At 40.4% G+C, this 15866-nt stretch overlaps 1 protein-coding gene across 2 annotated transcripts; it reads left to right on the forward strand.

Moving 5' to 3' along the window:
- The first annotated feature begins 461 nt into the window (after positions 1 to 461).
- Positions 462 to 15826, forward strand: gpr137c (G protein-coupled receptor 137c). 2 transcript variants are annotated; one of them, XM_086036329.1, is made up of 8 exons: positions 462 to 1273; positions 8084 to 8133; positions 8489 to 8596; positions 10074 to 10206; positions 10383 to 10529; positions 10929 to 11054; positions 12978 to 13096; positions 13793 to 15826. In XM_086036329.1, the coding sequence occupies exons 1-8, from the start codon at positions 896 to 898 to the stop codon at positions 14010 to 14012; spliced, it is 1281 nt and encodes a 426-aa protein (XP_085892455.1). In that variant the 5' UTR covers positions 462 to 895; the 3' UTR covers positions 14013 to 15826. The 2 variants fall into 2 exon arrangements, with proteins under 2 accessions (XP_085892455.1, XP_085892446.1); XM_086036320.1 differs by having other exon boundaries at positions 463 to 1273; positions 10068 to 10206.
- Positions 15827 to 15866: the final 40 nt, after the last annotated feature.

Consider the following 15866-nt stretch of genomic DNA (forward strand, 5'->3'; position numbering starts at 1 on the left):
ACATGTTTTACCCAACTTCCTTGTGTGGTTTTCAAAATATTATAATTGGAGTGCCCATGTGCACTAGAAAACGGGGCAACAAACATAAAAGAAATCACTCGTGATAGAATGTCAATATGCTTTTTGCGATTGATAAGAGTCAGCGTTTTCAATTAGACAAAAATGTGTTGCAACATTTTCATTATCTTTTATTTTGTAGAAGTTTTTTTGTAGCGCCATTAACATTTCAGGTAAATGTTTACTTCGGATAACACGTGTTTTTTCTGAACCAATCGGGCCGTCGAAAGGCTTGAGAAGTTTGGCCAATCGCCGCAGATAGAAGGCGGGTAGCTTGTCAGTTGACATCATCATTGACCAATGGAAAAAGCACATTGTGGAGGATGGGTGCCACGGTCAGCCAATAAAATATCCCATTGGCTGAGTGGGCGTGTCTCCCACGTGGTCGCTTTTGCAAGGAAACTATCTCGACCCGGCGGCTCCTGAGTCATCTGTATCACATTGAAGCGGGTCGATTATTGAGCCAAGATGGCGGTGACGGAGCGCTTTTTTTTCTTGTTTCAAACTAGAGTCTTGGGGGCGGGTCGGTAATTGCATCACAGCTGATCCGGAGAACACCCCCCCCACCCCCGTCCCCCAGTTGTTTTTTATCATGAGAGTCACTGGAGAACTCCTTCTTAATTTCCATTTTACCTTCTTTGTGCTTTGAGAAATTGGACTGGCTTTTTTCCCTCATGCTATCATTTTAGTTCATACAGCCTCGCGCAGTTCCACGATGCCCCTTATTTTTAGGAAAAATGCTTTGACCGCACATTTCAAAGGACTCTTTTGTGAATTCAAGTCAGCTTTGACCCCATTTTGCCGTTCGCGGCTTTGCTTGCGTTAGTCCCGAGCGGAGATGTTTTCGACGGCCGAGGAGGTCACTTCCAGCTTGTTGAGCACCGTGCGGGAGAACCCCGCAGGAGATGCCATCTCTCCTGCCTTGGAGCTGAGCCTCACCACCGCGTACACCGTCCTGTACGCGCTCCTCTTCGGCTTCGTCTACCTGCAGCTGTGGCTCATTCTGCACTACGGATACAAGCGCTTCAGCTACCAGAGTGCTTTCTTGTTTCTGTGCTTGCTGTGGGCAGCTCTCAGGACGACCCTCTTCTCTTTCTACTTTGAAAATGGGGCGCAGGCCGTGCAGCTGCAGCCGCTGGCCTACTGGCTGCTTTACTGCTGCCCGGTGTGCCTCCAGTTCTTCACCCTGTGCCTACTCAACCTCTACTTCTGGCAGGTAAGGACTCTCAACCGGATGGGGTCGTGTACACCATTTCGTTTTTAGTGCGTTCGTTCAGGAAACAAAATGCATGTTTGCACCTCCATCAACTTTATTGTGCTAAAATACTCACAAAGGGAGTATGCAATTTAACATATCACAACAATGTGTTGTTGATTTCTTTAAGAGTCATTTTGATTTGACAGTAATGAATGATACATCTCAGCTGTGTCTGGCCACACCTGCCTCTAATTTGGTTTACAAGAAACCACCGCGCCTGAGGAAAACCTGTTACCTTGTTACCCTAGAAAAGCACCTTATTTGTAATGCAATATAGTGAAAAATCACAAGTAATCCATTATATGCCCAGCAATAGACAAATTAACGCGACACACCTGACGATGCGCTAGGGGTGTGCAGAAGTGAGGCAGCAAGGGACATACAGCAATCCCATCCCTGACAACCCCCAAAAATTGAAGACTCGCGTATCAACCAGCAAAGTCTTAACGAATCCCTCAAATTCCTCCTTGTCAAACCATTTGAAGGGGGCATCGATCTCGGACACGCGATCAATTTTTCATGGGGCATCAAGGCAAGATGTCTTAATTTAGATAGCACATTTCATACAAAAGGTAACTCGATGTTCTTTACATGATTACACGAACAACATTTCAAAGCATTTAAAAACAAAATACAGACTAGCTTTATAGCTTAAAAGAACATACAGGGCAAAAAAATAAATAATTAAAGAGCTCAATCATAGGTATGAGAAATAAAAACATAGTTTTTAACCAGGATTTAAAACTTGGGGCTGACTGCACTTCTGTTGGCAGCCTATTCCATTTGCAGCATAACATCTTAATGCTGCTTCACCGTGTTTGCTTTGAACTCCGGGCTTCACTAATTGACCCGATTGAATCTGACCTCAGAGCCCTCCTGGGTTTATATTATATAAGTATTTCTTTAATGTACGGTATTTTCCGGATCATACATAAGGCACACTTCAAATCCTTTTCTCCAAAATTGACAAGTTTGCTTTGTAATCCGATGCGCCTTATGCATGGATGTCGGCTTTTCAGTTTGTCCTTTTTAATTCAAATTCCTTCCTATTTACTTTTTCACGAGTCTAATCGCGACCAGGCGTCCATGTTTTCGTCATGCCGGAACGAGAACTACTTCCCGCTTCTGTGTCCAAGGAATACTGAGAAATGTAGTCCTACTAGCCTAATGTTGCGGTCAGACCGAATGCAAGCTAAGCGTTTCTAGCAGCACGTTTCCAAAGTAATAACATAACCACCCGTCATCAGACGAGCAATGTTCAAACTTTTTTTTTTTTTTTTTTTTCATCTGTCGGAGGATCCCCTCCTTTTCGACGCTTGAAGCAACCATCGTGTAGTGACACGGCGAACAAAAGCAAGCGAACCCCATGGCGCTACCTGATATTTTGTCTCCAACCTAGCATAATAGCACTAAATCCATCAAGTACGTACAGTATGATTAGAAGAAACGATTTAACATACAATGCTCCACAATGATAATTCACCTGGTGGGGGTCGTTCCATCCCACATCACCCAGCGGGTTGAACCAAGCAGATTTAGATTTTAATGAAACTTGTACTTGTGGATCGTGACGGTACAACACTAAATCTCAACTTTTTACGTCAATCGGAACAGGGGTTTGGGAGCTACGGCCCACCAACGTTTTTGGCAAAAAGGCTTTGACCTCATATATAACAGGAACTACTTCACAAAGCAAGTAATGTTGGAAAGGCAATTCAACAAGGATTTCAAATCTGCAGTCATTTAGAAGATTGGTGCATATTTGAGTTCCTTGACTTTTTGACACATAATTTGACTTTGCGGATCACATCTTCTTTAAAACATATACAAGTTTCAGAGATGTGAAATTAGTTTAGCAGCAATAAGGAGTCAAAGTATACATAGATCAATAGATCAATCGTTTTTTTTTTTTTTTTTTTCCTTTATTGGTGCTTGTAGAACAGAAACATGGAGAATGAACGCCGACATTCGGCAAGTCACAGTTTGTAGCAAAGGGCCGTTTGTGTGTGTCTGCGCAACGCCTCCACACTAACACTGCTAAATCTGCTGCTTAAGGAATATTCCCTTGAATCCCGGTGAAGTGAGGAAGAAGTAATGAGGCTTTTCAGACTGCTCACATGACATCTGATCAAACACTGCTGCCCATCAGATAATTTGCGCTCGCAAGAGGAAACGGGAAGACTTTGACAGGAACTTTATTGCTTTTTTGTTACTTGGTTACACCAGAAATCAGATATTGGCCTTCTGTCGACGACATATGTACAATATGTCATGACTAATCTCTCTCTCTCTCTCTCTCTCTCTCTATTTTAATTTATTTACTTTTCTTATATATATATATATATATATATATATATATATATATATATATATATATAAGTAAATAAATTTATATATATAAGTAAATAAATTTATATATATATATATATATATTTTTTTAAATGTATTTACTTTTTATATATATATATATATATATATATATATATATATATATATATAAAAAGTAAATGAATTAAAAAAAAATATATATATATATAAATTTATTTACTTTATTTATATATATATATATATATATATATATTTTATTTTATTTTTTGTTTGTTTTTTGTTTTTACTGAGCCGAATTCCCGACTGCACTATTGCGTAATCCCTGATCTCAGGTCGTCACTCATTTGCCGTATTAGCCACTTTGAGCAAATTGTCTCACATTTGCAATTGCCTGAAATGATTTTTGTTAAAAAATATATCACGGTATTAGGATTACGGATGAAAGTGGTCTACGGATAAACCGTGATCAAATTTCAAATGTCTTACGTGACCATTTCAACTGCAGCTTTTGTTTCGAACGTCAAACATCTGTGTCGGTGTACATCAAGTTATGCAGTGGCGCTACACTTGGCACTTGTCTGCGAAAAGATTCTGGCCTAGGGAGTGGACGCCAAAACATAGCTAAATGCAGTATACTACATTTGCTACATGTGACACGCATTTGTCAAGGGAACTCAACAATTTAATACTGTTGCTAAATGTGCCAAATGTGCAAAAAGGAAACGGCACAGAGCCTGATTGGACTGCTACAGTACACGGACTTTTTGTGTTCACATCCTGCATTCCCGCACCACGGGCAAGCGGCATTTGAAGTCATTTACTGCGATAAAAGCCTCAAGCTGCTTACTTCGTCTCCTTACCATTGAGCACTTACTTGTACTGTGCTTGTACTTGTAACAATGTCAATTACCATATTTGCAGCACAAAGACACGCGTCCAGAATGGATGAACCCACAGTTTTATGTTCTTGGCGCAGTCGCCTCCTTTCTAGGCTGCCTTCTGACCTTCATTCTGACACACAATCCAGATTGTTTACACATATGCAGTTACGCAACTTGAAAAGTCAGCGGAACCCACGTTGAGTGCACACACACCGCAAAAACTAACCGCAATAGTCGCGGACCCCAAAAGAGATGAGGAGGAGGAGAAAAATGATTATCTTCTGATTAGGCCTCATTGAAATACACATTCAGCAAGTTTAAAATGCTCTTTCGCTTTCTGTATGACAGGGGTCACCAAGTCCGGTCCTCAAGGGCACCTATGCCGCATGTTTTCCATCCCTCCCCGCTGCAACACACCTGATCGAAACCCGCCGATTAAATCACTTCAATTTAAAATGGGCAAACATCGACCAAATTTTTTATTTTTTCCTGATTGTTCTTGTTTTTTTTTAAACATAAGACAAAGATCATGATATTCAAAACATCCCCCCCCCCCAAAAAAAAAAACCTCACTTCACAACAAGCAGCAGTTTACCAAATAGTAGACATTTACATTCGTCAATATTTTGCATTTTATGCGTGATCTTTGATTGACTGTAATTACGTGATTTTCCCGTTTGATCAATGAATCATAGATCGGATCCGTGAAATAAGACATTACAGCAAACTCAACTGCGTTCGCCGTCGGCGATCTTCTGTGTTGCCATGAGGCATATGTGAGCCCGAAAGCTAATCTAGTTCTCTAGTTCTAATCTAGTTCTCTAGTACAAAATACACATGTAAAAAAAAAAAAAAAAGCTCGTTTGTATTTGACCACCAGATATCGATGAGCTGCGGTTGCCCTCTCGGGCGCTTTCGGAAATAGGCTCCGAGAACACTCTGCCTCTCCGAACAGCCATCGCAAAGTCGTGTAATCGGTGTCAGAATGAACACCTTGCGGCATGACCTTTTGTGTTGCCCTTTCCTGTCCGTTTTTAAAATAGTGTAGTGGGGGGAAAAAAAGTTGACACAGAGAAGGCCGTTGCTTCCAGGACAAGTGGAAATTGTCATATATAGTGGTACCTCTACTTACGAAATTAATTGGTTCTGGAAGAAATTTCTTAACGAGTAGAGGCGTGTTTTCCATGTAAATGCCCTAATCCGTTCCAAGCCCCCCAATATTGAGACATAAATGTTTTATAAAGCATAAAAATGCATCAAAACATGTAACAAATACATGTTACAATTAGATTATTGCACAATAAATGAGAGTTGTCCGTGTCCGAGTAAAGAATAAAAAAATGATGGTCGTTTACCTTTTAATTGCGGTCCTCATCGCTTTTTGCCCTCTTTTGGTTCATGTTCTCTCTCAGAAGTGTTTTTTACATGCCGTTTTGAAAGTACATATTTAATAACGTGGCGACTGTCGATACATTACGGTCATATTCTTTGGCGAGATCAACCAAACGCGTCCCTTTTTAGAAAGAAAAAAAAAACAACAGTTTTCTTCTTTTTTTTTTTCCTAGTTTCTCCATCACTTTCTTGGGGTCCATAGCGAATACGATATATATCTGTCTATCTACACAAGCTGAATGGTCAGCCCCGCACATTTTCACCTCACCTCACCTCTTTGCAGAACGTTTGGACACCCCTGGCTTCGAGAATGTGCTAACTACGTCACAAACACGTCAGGGAAAAAGTGTAATGTAGGACAAAATCAAAGCTGGGGATTTTTCTAAAAATTGAGCGTCCATTATTCGTCATCCGTCTGCAGCGTGGGTACCCTTCCGTTGTCCGTCATTCGCCTTTTTTTCCCAGGGGGGGAAAAAAAGGCGAATGACTGACTTTTTTTTCCAGGGGGAAAAAAAAATAGTACCCGTCTATAGCGCCGGTCCGCCTCTATTTTTAAACGGGCGTCCGTCGGCGAGTCTGACGAACCTTTCAATAGCACACAAGCTTATAGACAGAGCTGGGCGTTCCGTCTGTGTGACGGCCCGGTCCGTCCTTCCGTCCCTGACGGACGCCCATTTTGCTGATGGTCGACGAGTGACAGGACAAATTTTAAAATAGACAGATTAACCTTTATTTAGTTCGTCATCCCTCATCAATCCGTCATTAGTGTATTTTTCGCGGGGAGGAAAATGGCGAGTTGTTGTTGCTTGTGGGACAGATTTGAGTGAGGGACCAGGCTGGGAAGAGGCTTCCAAAATGCAGTGAGTCACTATTTCTCTTCAAACCTCGTGTGGGGGTAGAAGGTTGTGTCTTCATTGCCTCTGGAGCCGCTGACAAGTTGAAATGCTGATATGAAAAACAAAAATGCCACGTGCAGTAGGTATAAAATAAAAACAAGATGTCATCATCGCTGCAGTATAGATGTCATCTGCTCAATTCTTACAAGCCATAACACAAATTTTGACCAGGAGAAACCCTGGAGCTATATATTATGCATATTTAGTATTTATGTTATTGGTTATTATTATTATTCATTTAGTTATCATTATAGTATTTATCAAAATATTTATATAGTTTTTAAGTTTATATACATATATATTCATATATTACTATTATTCATTTAGTTATCATTAAAGTATTTATGAAAATAGTTATATCGTTTTTAAATTGATATATATTAGCAGCACTTTTTAAGTCATCTAAACCATTCCTCCATAAATGAAAACCACTTCGAGTGATGCACTGGCTCTTGCGAACACGCGCAACCTTAAAATTAAATGCTCCTCTTAAAGTATATTCACCCTCCCTGTTTGTCAACGACTGTTGAATATTACTGGGAAGTTGGTTGTTACTTGCTGTGTATAACATTCAAATATTTGTATCTAGTTTTACTCTTCAAGCTTTGAAATGTTTGATTTGAGGAACAGCGTGTTTTTGTACGGGGTCTGAACCCGACATCAGTGCGCACAATCCAGACTGCTTTTTTTTCTGAAGGCTAAATAAAGTCCCTCAATGACTTCTGTAGGTATTTCCCCAAACCGCAATGCAATAAGCCGAAATAAGGAAGGATAAGTGAGCAATACAAGATTAATAAGTAAGCGTATGAACTTGTTTTCAGCTGTTGAACCAAGCTAGCAATAGTTTGGTCAAAGGCCCCGGCCACCTGAATGATTGGCGATGTTCGTGCATTTTTTTTTTTTTTTCCATTAATGTCAGAGAAGGAGATGTGGTAAACATTACATGTGTTATTCAAACACTGAGATGATGATTTTCCCTACATGCAGTGTAACACACGCATGTTATCTGACAGTTGTGAAATTAGGAGCTGTGCGAGCGCATTGCAAATCCAATTTGTTTCCACCTCACAGACTGCATTTTATGTCCTGTGTATGCGCGTGAGTGTTCATTTAATTCCACAGGAATGTCCTGAGACTCTGTCAAGTTCACATGGCTCTACTAAAAGAAGGGAACATTTTACTCCTCTTCCTACCTTCTCATAACCAACACTTCATCACGTGTTGCCTTTCTACAATAATACTTATTTATTTATTTTTTATGTATTTCTTAGGTGGTGTTTAAGGCAAAAGCCAAATATTCCCCAGAGCTCACCAAATACAGGTAAAGGTTTGTTGACATACAAATACTTTCAAAGATATGAATCTACCATTGTGTTTGTGGTTGTAGTTTGCGGTGCTGGAGTAGTGTTTATCGTGTTTATTTTGGAGTGACGGTATAGTAAATAATACATTTAAAAATGTGGAATGTTACATGTTCTAAATGGCTGTTGTATCCCTCGAGCATCCACCACCACATTAATCAACGTTGTGTTTTTTTTTCTTTTTTTTGCCAGTGAGCACTAGTCTCATATTTGAGCGAATTAAAATAGATGGTGCAGCTGTACCTAACAAAGTGTCCAATAAGTGTATAGAATGAAACTTAAAAAAACTCTACTGTTTTTTTTATTTCTCTCTAGGATTGCTCTATCATTGTTCTTGCTGTCCCTCTGTATATGTTTCCTGGTGGTGAATTTAACATGCGCGTTGTTGGTGCAAGGAGCTTTGGAGCGTTCGGAATTGCCAAGGTAAGGGTTCGAACAAGTGAATGATTACAATAAAGGACATATATTGTCAGTCATATAGTGTGATTGATTGGCCAAGTCATTTTTTAAACGTTTTTGGAAAACAAGAAAAAAAAAAACATGAGAAATTCCACAAACAAGACAAGTCCAGTTGGCTTGAATTAACCTCATCCAAGTCATCATTTATCATGACTCTCCCATATACTTCAGTACAAAACTTAAAAAGAAATTAACTGAAAATTTGCTGTCAGTTACATACAAAATGTGTTTTTGTTAGTTGTTTTTCCAAACCAAGTTGCTAGCTAGCAATAGCTCAATCTTTAATATTATCAAAACATGCTCCAGTACCTTTGCTAACGTGAACTGACTAGCAAAAATATCCTTAAACCGGAAGTCAACCCAAGCCTATTTTTTTTTCAAGAATATGTTCCCAGCAGGCCCACTAGTTGAAACACGGCATTCTGATTAATTTTGCGTTTGTGGAATATAAGTTAAGTTGCAAAATGCACTTGTTTTTAGCCATCTCTGGGGGGTGGCCATTTTGTCTTCTGTCGACTGAAAATGACATCACAACTGCTCACAACGACCAATCACGGCTGACCTGTTTTCTGAATCTGAGCCGTGATTGGTCGTCGTGAGCGGTTGTGATGTCATTTTCAGTCGACAGAAGACAAAATGGCCGCCCCCAGAGATGGCTAAAAACGAGTGGATTAACACTTATTCCACAAACGCAATATTTATCAGAATGCCCTGTTTCAACTAGTCGGCTTGCATAAAACATATTCTTGAAATAAATATGTTTGCTTTGACTTCCGCTTTAAGTAGCTAATGATACCAAGTGAAAAAATATAGCCTTGCTTGTACATTTTTTTTTTTTTTTTTTTAAATAATTGAATTGTTGAATTGTTGCTGTTTTTTTTTGGCTAGCACAAGACAACTGCGCTTGACTAGACCGCTATTGACCTCTTTCACCTGACCTCTATTGTTATCTTTTTTTTATGTTGTCAGCATCTACAGTGGTTAAAAACAAAAAAACACTTATTTTCACATATAAAACATATTCTTGAAATAAATATGTTTGCTTTGACTTCCGCTTTAAGTAGCTAATGATACCAAGTGAAAAAATATAGCCTTGCTTGTACATTTTTTTTTTTTTTTTTTTTTTTTTTTTAAATAATTGAATTGTTGAATTGTTGCTGTTTTTTTTTGGCTAGCACAAGACAACCGCGCTTGACTAGACCGCTATTGACCTCTTTCACCTGACCTCTATTGTTATCTTTTTTTTTATGTTGTCAGCATCTACAGTGGTTGAAAAAAAAAAAAAAACACTTATTTTCACATATAAGGAGTACAATATACAGATATTTTTGTTCAAATGTCCAGAGTCAAAGTAAAATGTCAGAATAATGAATACTCAAGTAAGGCACAGACACCTCAAGGCTACGTTTTAACGATTGACTTGTGATGTGTCAAGCGACAGGAGTGTGAGACACGCCGTCTTGGCACGCGTCCTGATCAACGACAGTCTGTTTGTCTTGTGCGCCGTGTCTTTGGCCGTCTGCATCTTCCGCATTGCCAAGATGTCATCCGCCAATGTTTTCCTCCAATCCAAGGTAGGGGAAGGTGAAAGTCACTTTCACACACGGGCGGTAGCTCGCAATCACAGACCAATCCTAAAAAAAAAAAAATACGCCTTGATAAACTGTGTGGAAAACGAACTGCTGGCATGTGTTGAAGATGTGCCGCAAGACACTTAAAAATACCGTTTTCATTTTCTGTTTTTCCGCAGGGGACATCAGTGTGTCAAGCGACAGCTGTAGGAGCGATTGTCATCCTCCTGTACACGTCGAGAGCTTGTTACAACCTGGTGGTGGCGCTGTCTCCACTGGGCAGACCTGATTTGTGCAACTACAGCTGGTACAGTGTTTCAGATCAGGTGAATAGTTACTGCTCAATTTGGGGAGTGGAGTCACTAAAACTTGCAACTTCTAACAGGAGGGGGGGGGGGGGGGACGGGACTCAAAAATCGCCCAAATTTTTGCTGATTTAATTCATCTGAAATCTGATTAGCTGAAGAAAAGTGCCATTGCTAACATAGTTTAAGTTACATCTCCCGTTACCGATTGGCACAATCGTTCATTTACCATAATTGGATTGAAAAAGAAAAATCAATCCAAAGCACGAACCGCAGAATTAAAATGGACAATTCTTATTCAAATGGAAACTAAATCACGATTAGTGTTGACTCTTTTATACTATTCGTTTGCAGGAGAGGGGACAGCCCGGACCACGCGTCCCTGGTGCAATATTTAGATTGTGTGTGCGTGTGTTGCAGGCTGATGTTCTGAAGTTCAGCGACGAGGCCTACATGGTGTATGGGATTATTTTGTTCTTTTGGGAGCTGCTGCCTACCAGCTTGATGGTCCTTTTCTTCCGAGTCCAGAAGCCCAAACAGAACCTGGTAAAAAGAAAAGAAAAAAAATTGTCATTATTAACAGTAATTCCTCTTTTGTGTGTGTGTGTGTGTCCGAGTTTGACATAAAAAGATGACTGAGAGATCAACAGTTCATCTATTTATTTCTTCATCGGATATACAAAATTTGTAATGAAACTATAGTTGGTGAGCAAACGTATTGGGACACTTCGACTTAAAAGACACGACTACAGTGACTAGGACTTAAAATATATGAATACAGGTAGCTAACATTTAGAGGTGTGCACCTATCCAACAAAAGGCGATTGGGTGCGCGTCTCGATACACGAGGAGTGGTACGATTCAAAGGACGGCGCCGTTTAAGGTGGGATAACAATTTTGATTCAATAAGGAACGGTTCAGTTCTACGGAGTATGATGTAACGAGTTTATTGTTGGAAGTAGGAAATCATTTGACCAGGCTCGAAAAAAAAAAAAAGCGGTTTCGCTTGGCTGTTTTTGCTTCAAACTGTTTTGCGCCTCATTAATACTCATTTAATAATCAATTAATAATCATTAATTAAAAAGTGCCTACCATCAAAAGTAGCGGTGTGCATCGGGAGCCTTTCTCATGTGAACTTAAAAGAGCCCGCACCTGATTTTCAATGACTAATTATTACTAATTAGCCACTGACTGCACGAGCTCAAGTTACGCAGTAAGAGAGCACAAAGGAGAGACAAACCCTAGTAAGGAAGCGTTGAAGGAAATGTGGGAGGGCAGGAAAAGGGGTTATCTGGACACACCCAGCTACTCAAAGCAGAGGCACTGCTTACCGCTATTTTTTTTTTTTTTTTTTTTTACTCATTACCAATCCTAACTATAAAAAAGTTATCTGGATGCAGTTTGTTTGTTTTTTAAGGTTTTTTTTTTTTTTGGTACACGTTATTTTGTAGCTCTACGTAGAGTAAATAAAGGAACAAATGTAAATACGGTTTTAATCAATGCCATTTTATAGAATCACATGGCAGCAGCGCTTTTTTAAATCAGTTTAGCTTCAAGATTTGACAATTTCTGGATGAGAAAATAAAGTTTACTGTACACATTGCGGATTTAAAAAAATAAAAACTTGATTCTATATGTGTATAAAAAAAAAACGTTTTTTTTTTTTTTCATTCATTGTATTGTCATATTGTTATTGTCTAATAAAACCCTTGCCTCAGTGCACTGGGATTAACCTTCAAAAATAATTTTAAAAAATAAAAAGCACCACAAAGTTGGAAAGTTGCTCCTCAAATGAAGATGTAGATTCGCAAAACTGCTCTGCAAAGAAAAATAGTCACATGTCAAGCCTCGTTTTACAATATGAATTAACCCGTTAGTAGCGTAAATTGGGGGGTGGGGTTGTGCATCTCTCTAATAAAATCTGATTCAGTACTTATACCCGATGCACGAGGTGCAATATGATGACTGATTGATGGTTTGTGCACCAATACACTCACATCTTGCACATCAAAACCGATTTTGCAATTCAAATCGATATTCATCACACCCCTACTAACTTTACTATACTCTCATTTGTCTTTTGTGATGATGATGATGATGATGATGATAATGAAGCGATATCTCTTCTCGTTTACTCGCAAAGTGAGAAATCTGGGCCTGTTTTGCCAAACCCAAAGCTATTATTATCTTATAGAATGGCAACGGGCAGATAAACAATTCAGTTGTACCTTTGGCCATCTAGTGGAAGAGAATGAATTTTATCTGTCATGTGGCATAGATAGACAAACAAACACACATTATTTGTATTAAAGTGCATACGGTAGTTAGCGAACTGTTATTATCGGCGCGCTGTCCTTTGATGGTTTTAGTCTACAAGCTTATAAAGGAATGGACGTCACGCTGCCAATCTTTTACAAAGACGTGAATGGTGCAACCCAGATGTTATAACAAAGCTTGCATGTGTGCCAGGTTCCCGCGGGGATCCTCAACGGCCACACATTCGGCTCCAGGGATTCTTTTTTTGACAACCCAAGGCGATATGACAGCGACGACGACCTGTCCAGAAGCAACAGGGGCGATCGGGCCAGGTGCGAACCCACACGCGATGGCTAAAGACGTTGACGTAGTCGACGAGAATTCGATGAAAGTCGAGTCAAATTCAGTTTGCGGTACCAGATGATGTCATGTGTATTTCAATACGATACAACTTAATTTATAGAGCGCATTTCACAACAGCGACGGTATTTCCACCCGCTTGTAGCAACTATGCAGCATTAGATATGTCGTAAAGCGACATGAGCGCGGCATTGTTGTATCGCACAACTCCTGCGGTACATAAAAGATCCCGTTTGCACATTGGTTGTTATCGCGCCGTTGCTCGACGTAACACTTTGTCGACGTTTGTGACAAAACAATCCGGTTCAAAATTGCTCAAGGATCCAACGGCTCTGATTAATTGATTAGGGCCAAACAACGCAAGGGCCCACCGCCGGTTCAAGGCGGCAAGGTAAAAAAAAAATCAATTTATCCGGACTAGGTGCGCTTAGCAAATGACAAGGAAAGTTGCCTCTCATTTGCATCACTCCATTACTGTATATTTTTATATGTATTGTGGACCGCTATTTCCCCACCTCATTAAAAGACACGTTACAACCATTTCCCATGCGCCTAATAGCGCGACCATTCATTCCTTGGACTTTTTTTTTTTTTTTTTTTTTTTCCCGATGAACGGGTCCAGCACCTGCAACATACACGGCGGACACGGTCTCATGTCTCTCTTTCAGCCTGCCCTCCTCCGCTGCACAGCCCAGTTGCGTGTCCAATTGGTACGGCTCCATCCAGTGTAACGGGACCCCGGCGTCCAGCCAGCCCCCCTCCACGGCCCCCCTCCTGTTCGCTTACGGAAACATCCAGAGTACCCAGCACCACCACCACAACTACTACTCCACCCCACAAAGTCACCACCACCATCAAGGTTATTATCACTCCACCCCTCAGAACTGAGTAGATCAAGCCCTTTCGTTTTGGAGCCGCCCCGCACGCTCGGGCTACAAGGATCGTCTGATGAGGACTATGTGCGGATTGCGGACCAGGAGTGTAAATGAACTAAGATGGTCAGCGTCGATTTCGGATGGAGAATACGTTCATGTGAAAGGAACCAAAAGGAGACTTTGTTTGGAAACGTAGACAAACTGCGTCAAAAGGTCAGACTTTAACGAAAAGATTTTACTTTTAACCCAAGTGAAAAAGCTTGGTTTCTGTTGTCTTGCCATTTGTATGCCCTCAATGTTTTGTTTTTTTTCTTATTTGGTTCCCTATCGTCTCTCGGCGCACTCACCCAATTTCTGAGTGAATTGCAATTTTCGAGGTTCATCACATGAGTATGACTGTTTTTGTACTTTTGCCGTGGTGTACAGTACTGCGAAAGTTGAAGGCCATCCACGCAGCCGCTTTCTGTTTGTGCTTATCCTCACTGGGGTTGCCTAGCCAAGGTGAATTTGAGCGAGAAGTAAGGTACGCCCTCGACCGGTCGCCAGTCAATCACAGGCCATGTTGGGATACGTATTCCGAAATAGGCTGTTGACATGTGACTGCGTCATTGTAGAACACGTGGTTAGCGCGTGTCTTGCCCAAAAATGTGGGGAGTTTGCGCGCTCTTTTAGTGCTAGCTAATGCTAAAGCTAATCTGCGATGCTAAACGGGATAAGCGGTAGCAAATGAGAGGATGGAAGAGCCGAATCAAGTTTCCACCACAACGCGTCCTGACTGAACGTGATCCTCGGCCGTCTCATGGTCGCAAATATCAACACAGTACTACAAAAGTAAGTTTGCACCATCTATTGTAGATGTCACAGTAATCAAGAATAAGATCGTCGTGGTCCACAGGTTGGACGGTATGGCCAAATAACCTTTATAAGCTTTCCTGCAACCTTTTGCACTCGGATGTGTTTACCCTCTGAAAGAGGGAGGAGATGTCACTGCCGTCACGTCAAATCTCATACTTTTCATTCCTTACGGAAAATGTTTGCACAAGATACAGTCTAGTGATGTATGTATGGAATCATTTGCATGTATCATGATGAAAGTTACGTTTGTTTGTGAGCTGAACAATGAGGATGCTTTTATATGCTTTTTTTTGTTGTTGTTGATTATTCACCATAGCGTTACTGATTAACAAGTTTGTACTTTTCCATTGTTTTTCCGTTGTTGGCAGTTGTCGAATTTGTTTTCGTGCCTGACCTCATTTCTAAAGCAATTGACCATGTTGTGTGTTAAATCTCTTTGAATTTAGATGGTTGTGGCCTCTACGTGCCCTCAACTTGATAGACAGCATAGGAATGGGGGGGGGGGGGGCAATTGGAAACATCATGTTTTTGGCTTAACCCCCCCCCCCCCCCCAAAAGGTTTCCATGTAAACTACAAAAATAAAGATCGCTTGCAGTTTAAATCACTCTTTTTCTGAAAGGTGATCCCAAGAGAAATTCCAGAAAAGGAATGCTTGTAACAAATATTGGTCCACCAGCTGGTAGAATTCAACTTCAAACTCCCGTCGAAAGTCACTGCCAGCGCGTTCTGGAAATGTGGTCAGTTTGCAAAAAGTTTGTTGCTCGTTGAAGGCAAGTTCTCCGTTCTCTTTATTGACATCAAGGCTCTGCATCATAATGCAACAAGTCAACTTTATGTTGTATGATCCAATCCCTCAAGAAAGGTTTTGTCTTTAACCAGGACCATACTGAATGTAACCGGTTTTGTGACAGACAAATCGCTAATGTCATTAAAAAATAAGCAATGTTTGAATAAAGGCTTCCTGCACTGTTTTTGAGATCATTCAGTTTGTCTAATCATTTTACCGCCTCA

This window comes from Filicampus tigris, chromosome 1 (assembly GCF_054856515.1).
Source record: "Filicampus tigris isolate MCC_2025a chromosome 1, RoL_Ftig_1.0, whole genome shotgun sequence".
Lineage (NCBI taxonomy): Eukaryota > Metazoa > Chordata > Actinopteri > Syngnathiformes > Syngnathidae > Filicampus > Filicampus tigris.

What these genes read in the sequence shown, in the direction of transcription:
- gpr137c (XM_086036320.1), top strand. Translation starts at nt 896, where the DNA reads ATGTTTTCGACGGCCGAGGAGGTCACTTCCAGCTTGTTGAGCACCGTG. An exon ending in CCAGAGCTCACCAAATACAG is followed by an intron (nt 8,134 to 8,488) that starts GTAAAGGTTTGT and finishes ATTTCTCTCTAG; the next exon opens with GATTGCTCTATCATTGTTCT. An exon ending in GGTACAGTGTTTCAGATCAG is followed by an intron (nt 10,530 to 10,928) that starts GTGAATAGTTAC and finishes CGTGTGTTGCAG; the next exon opens with GCTGATGTTCTGAAGTTCAG.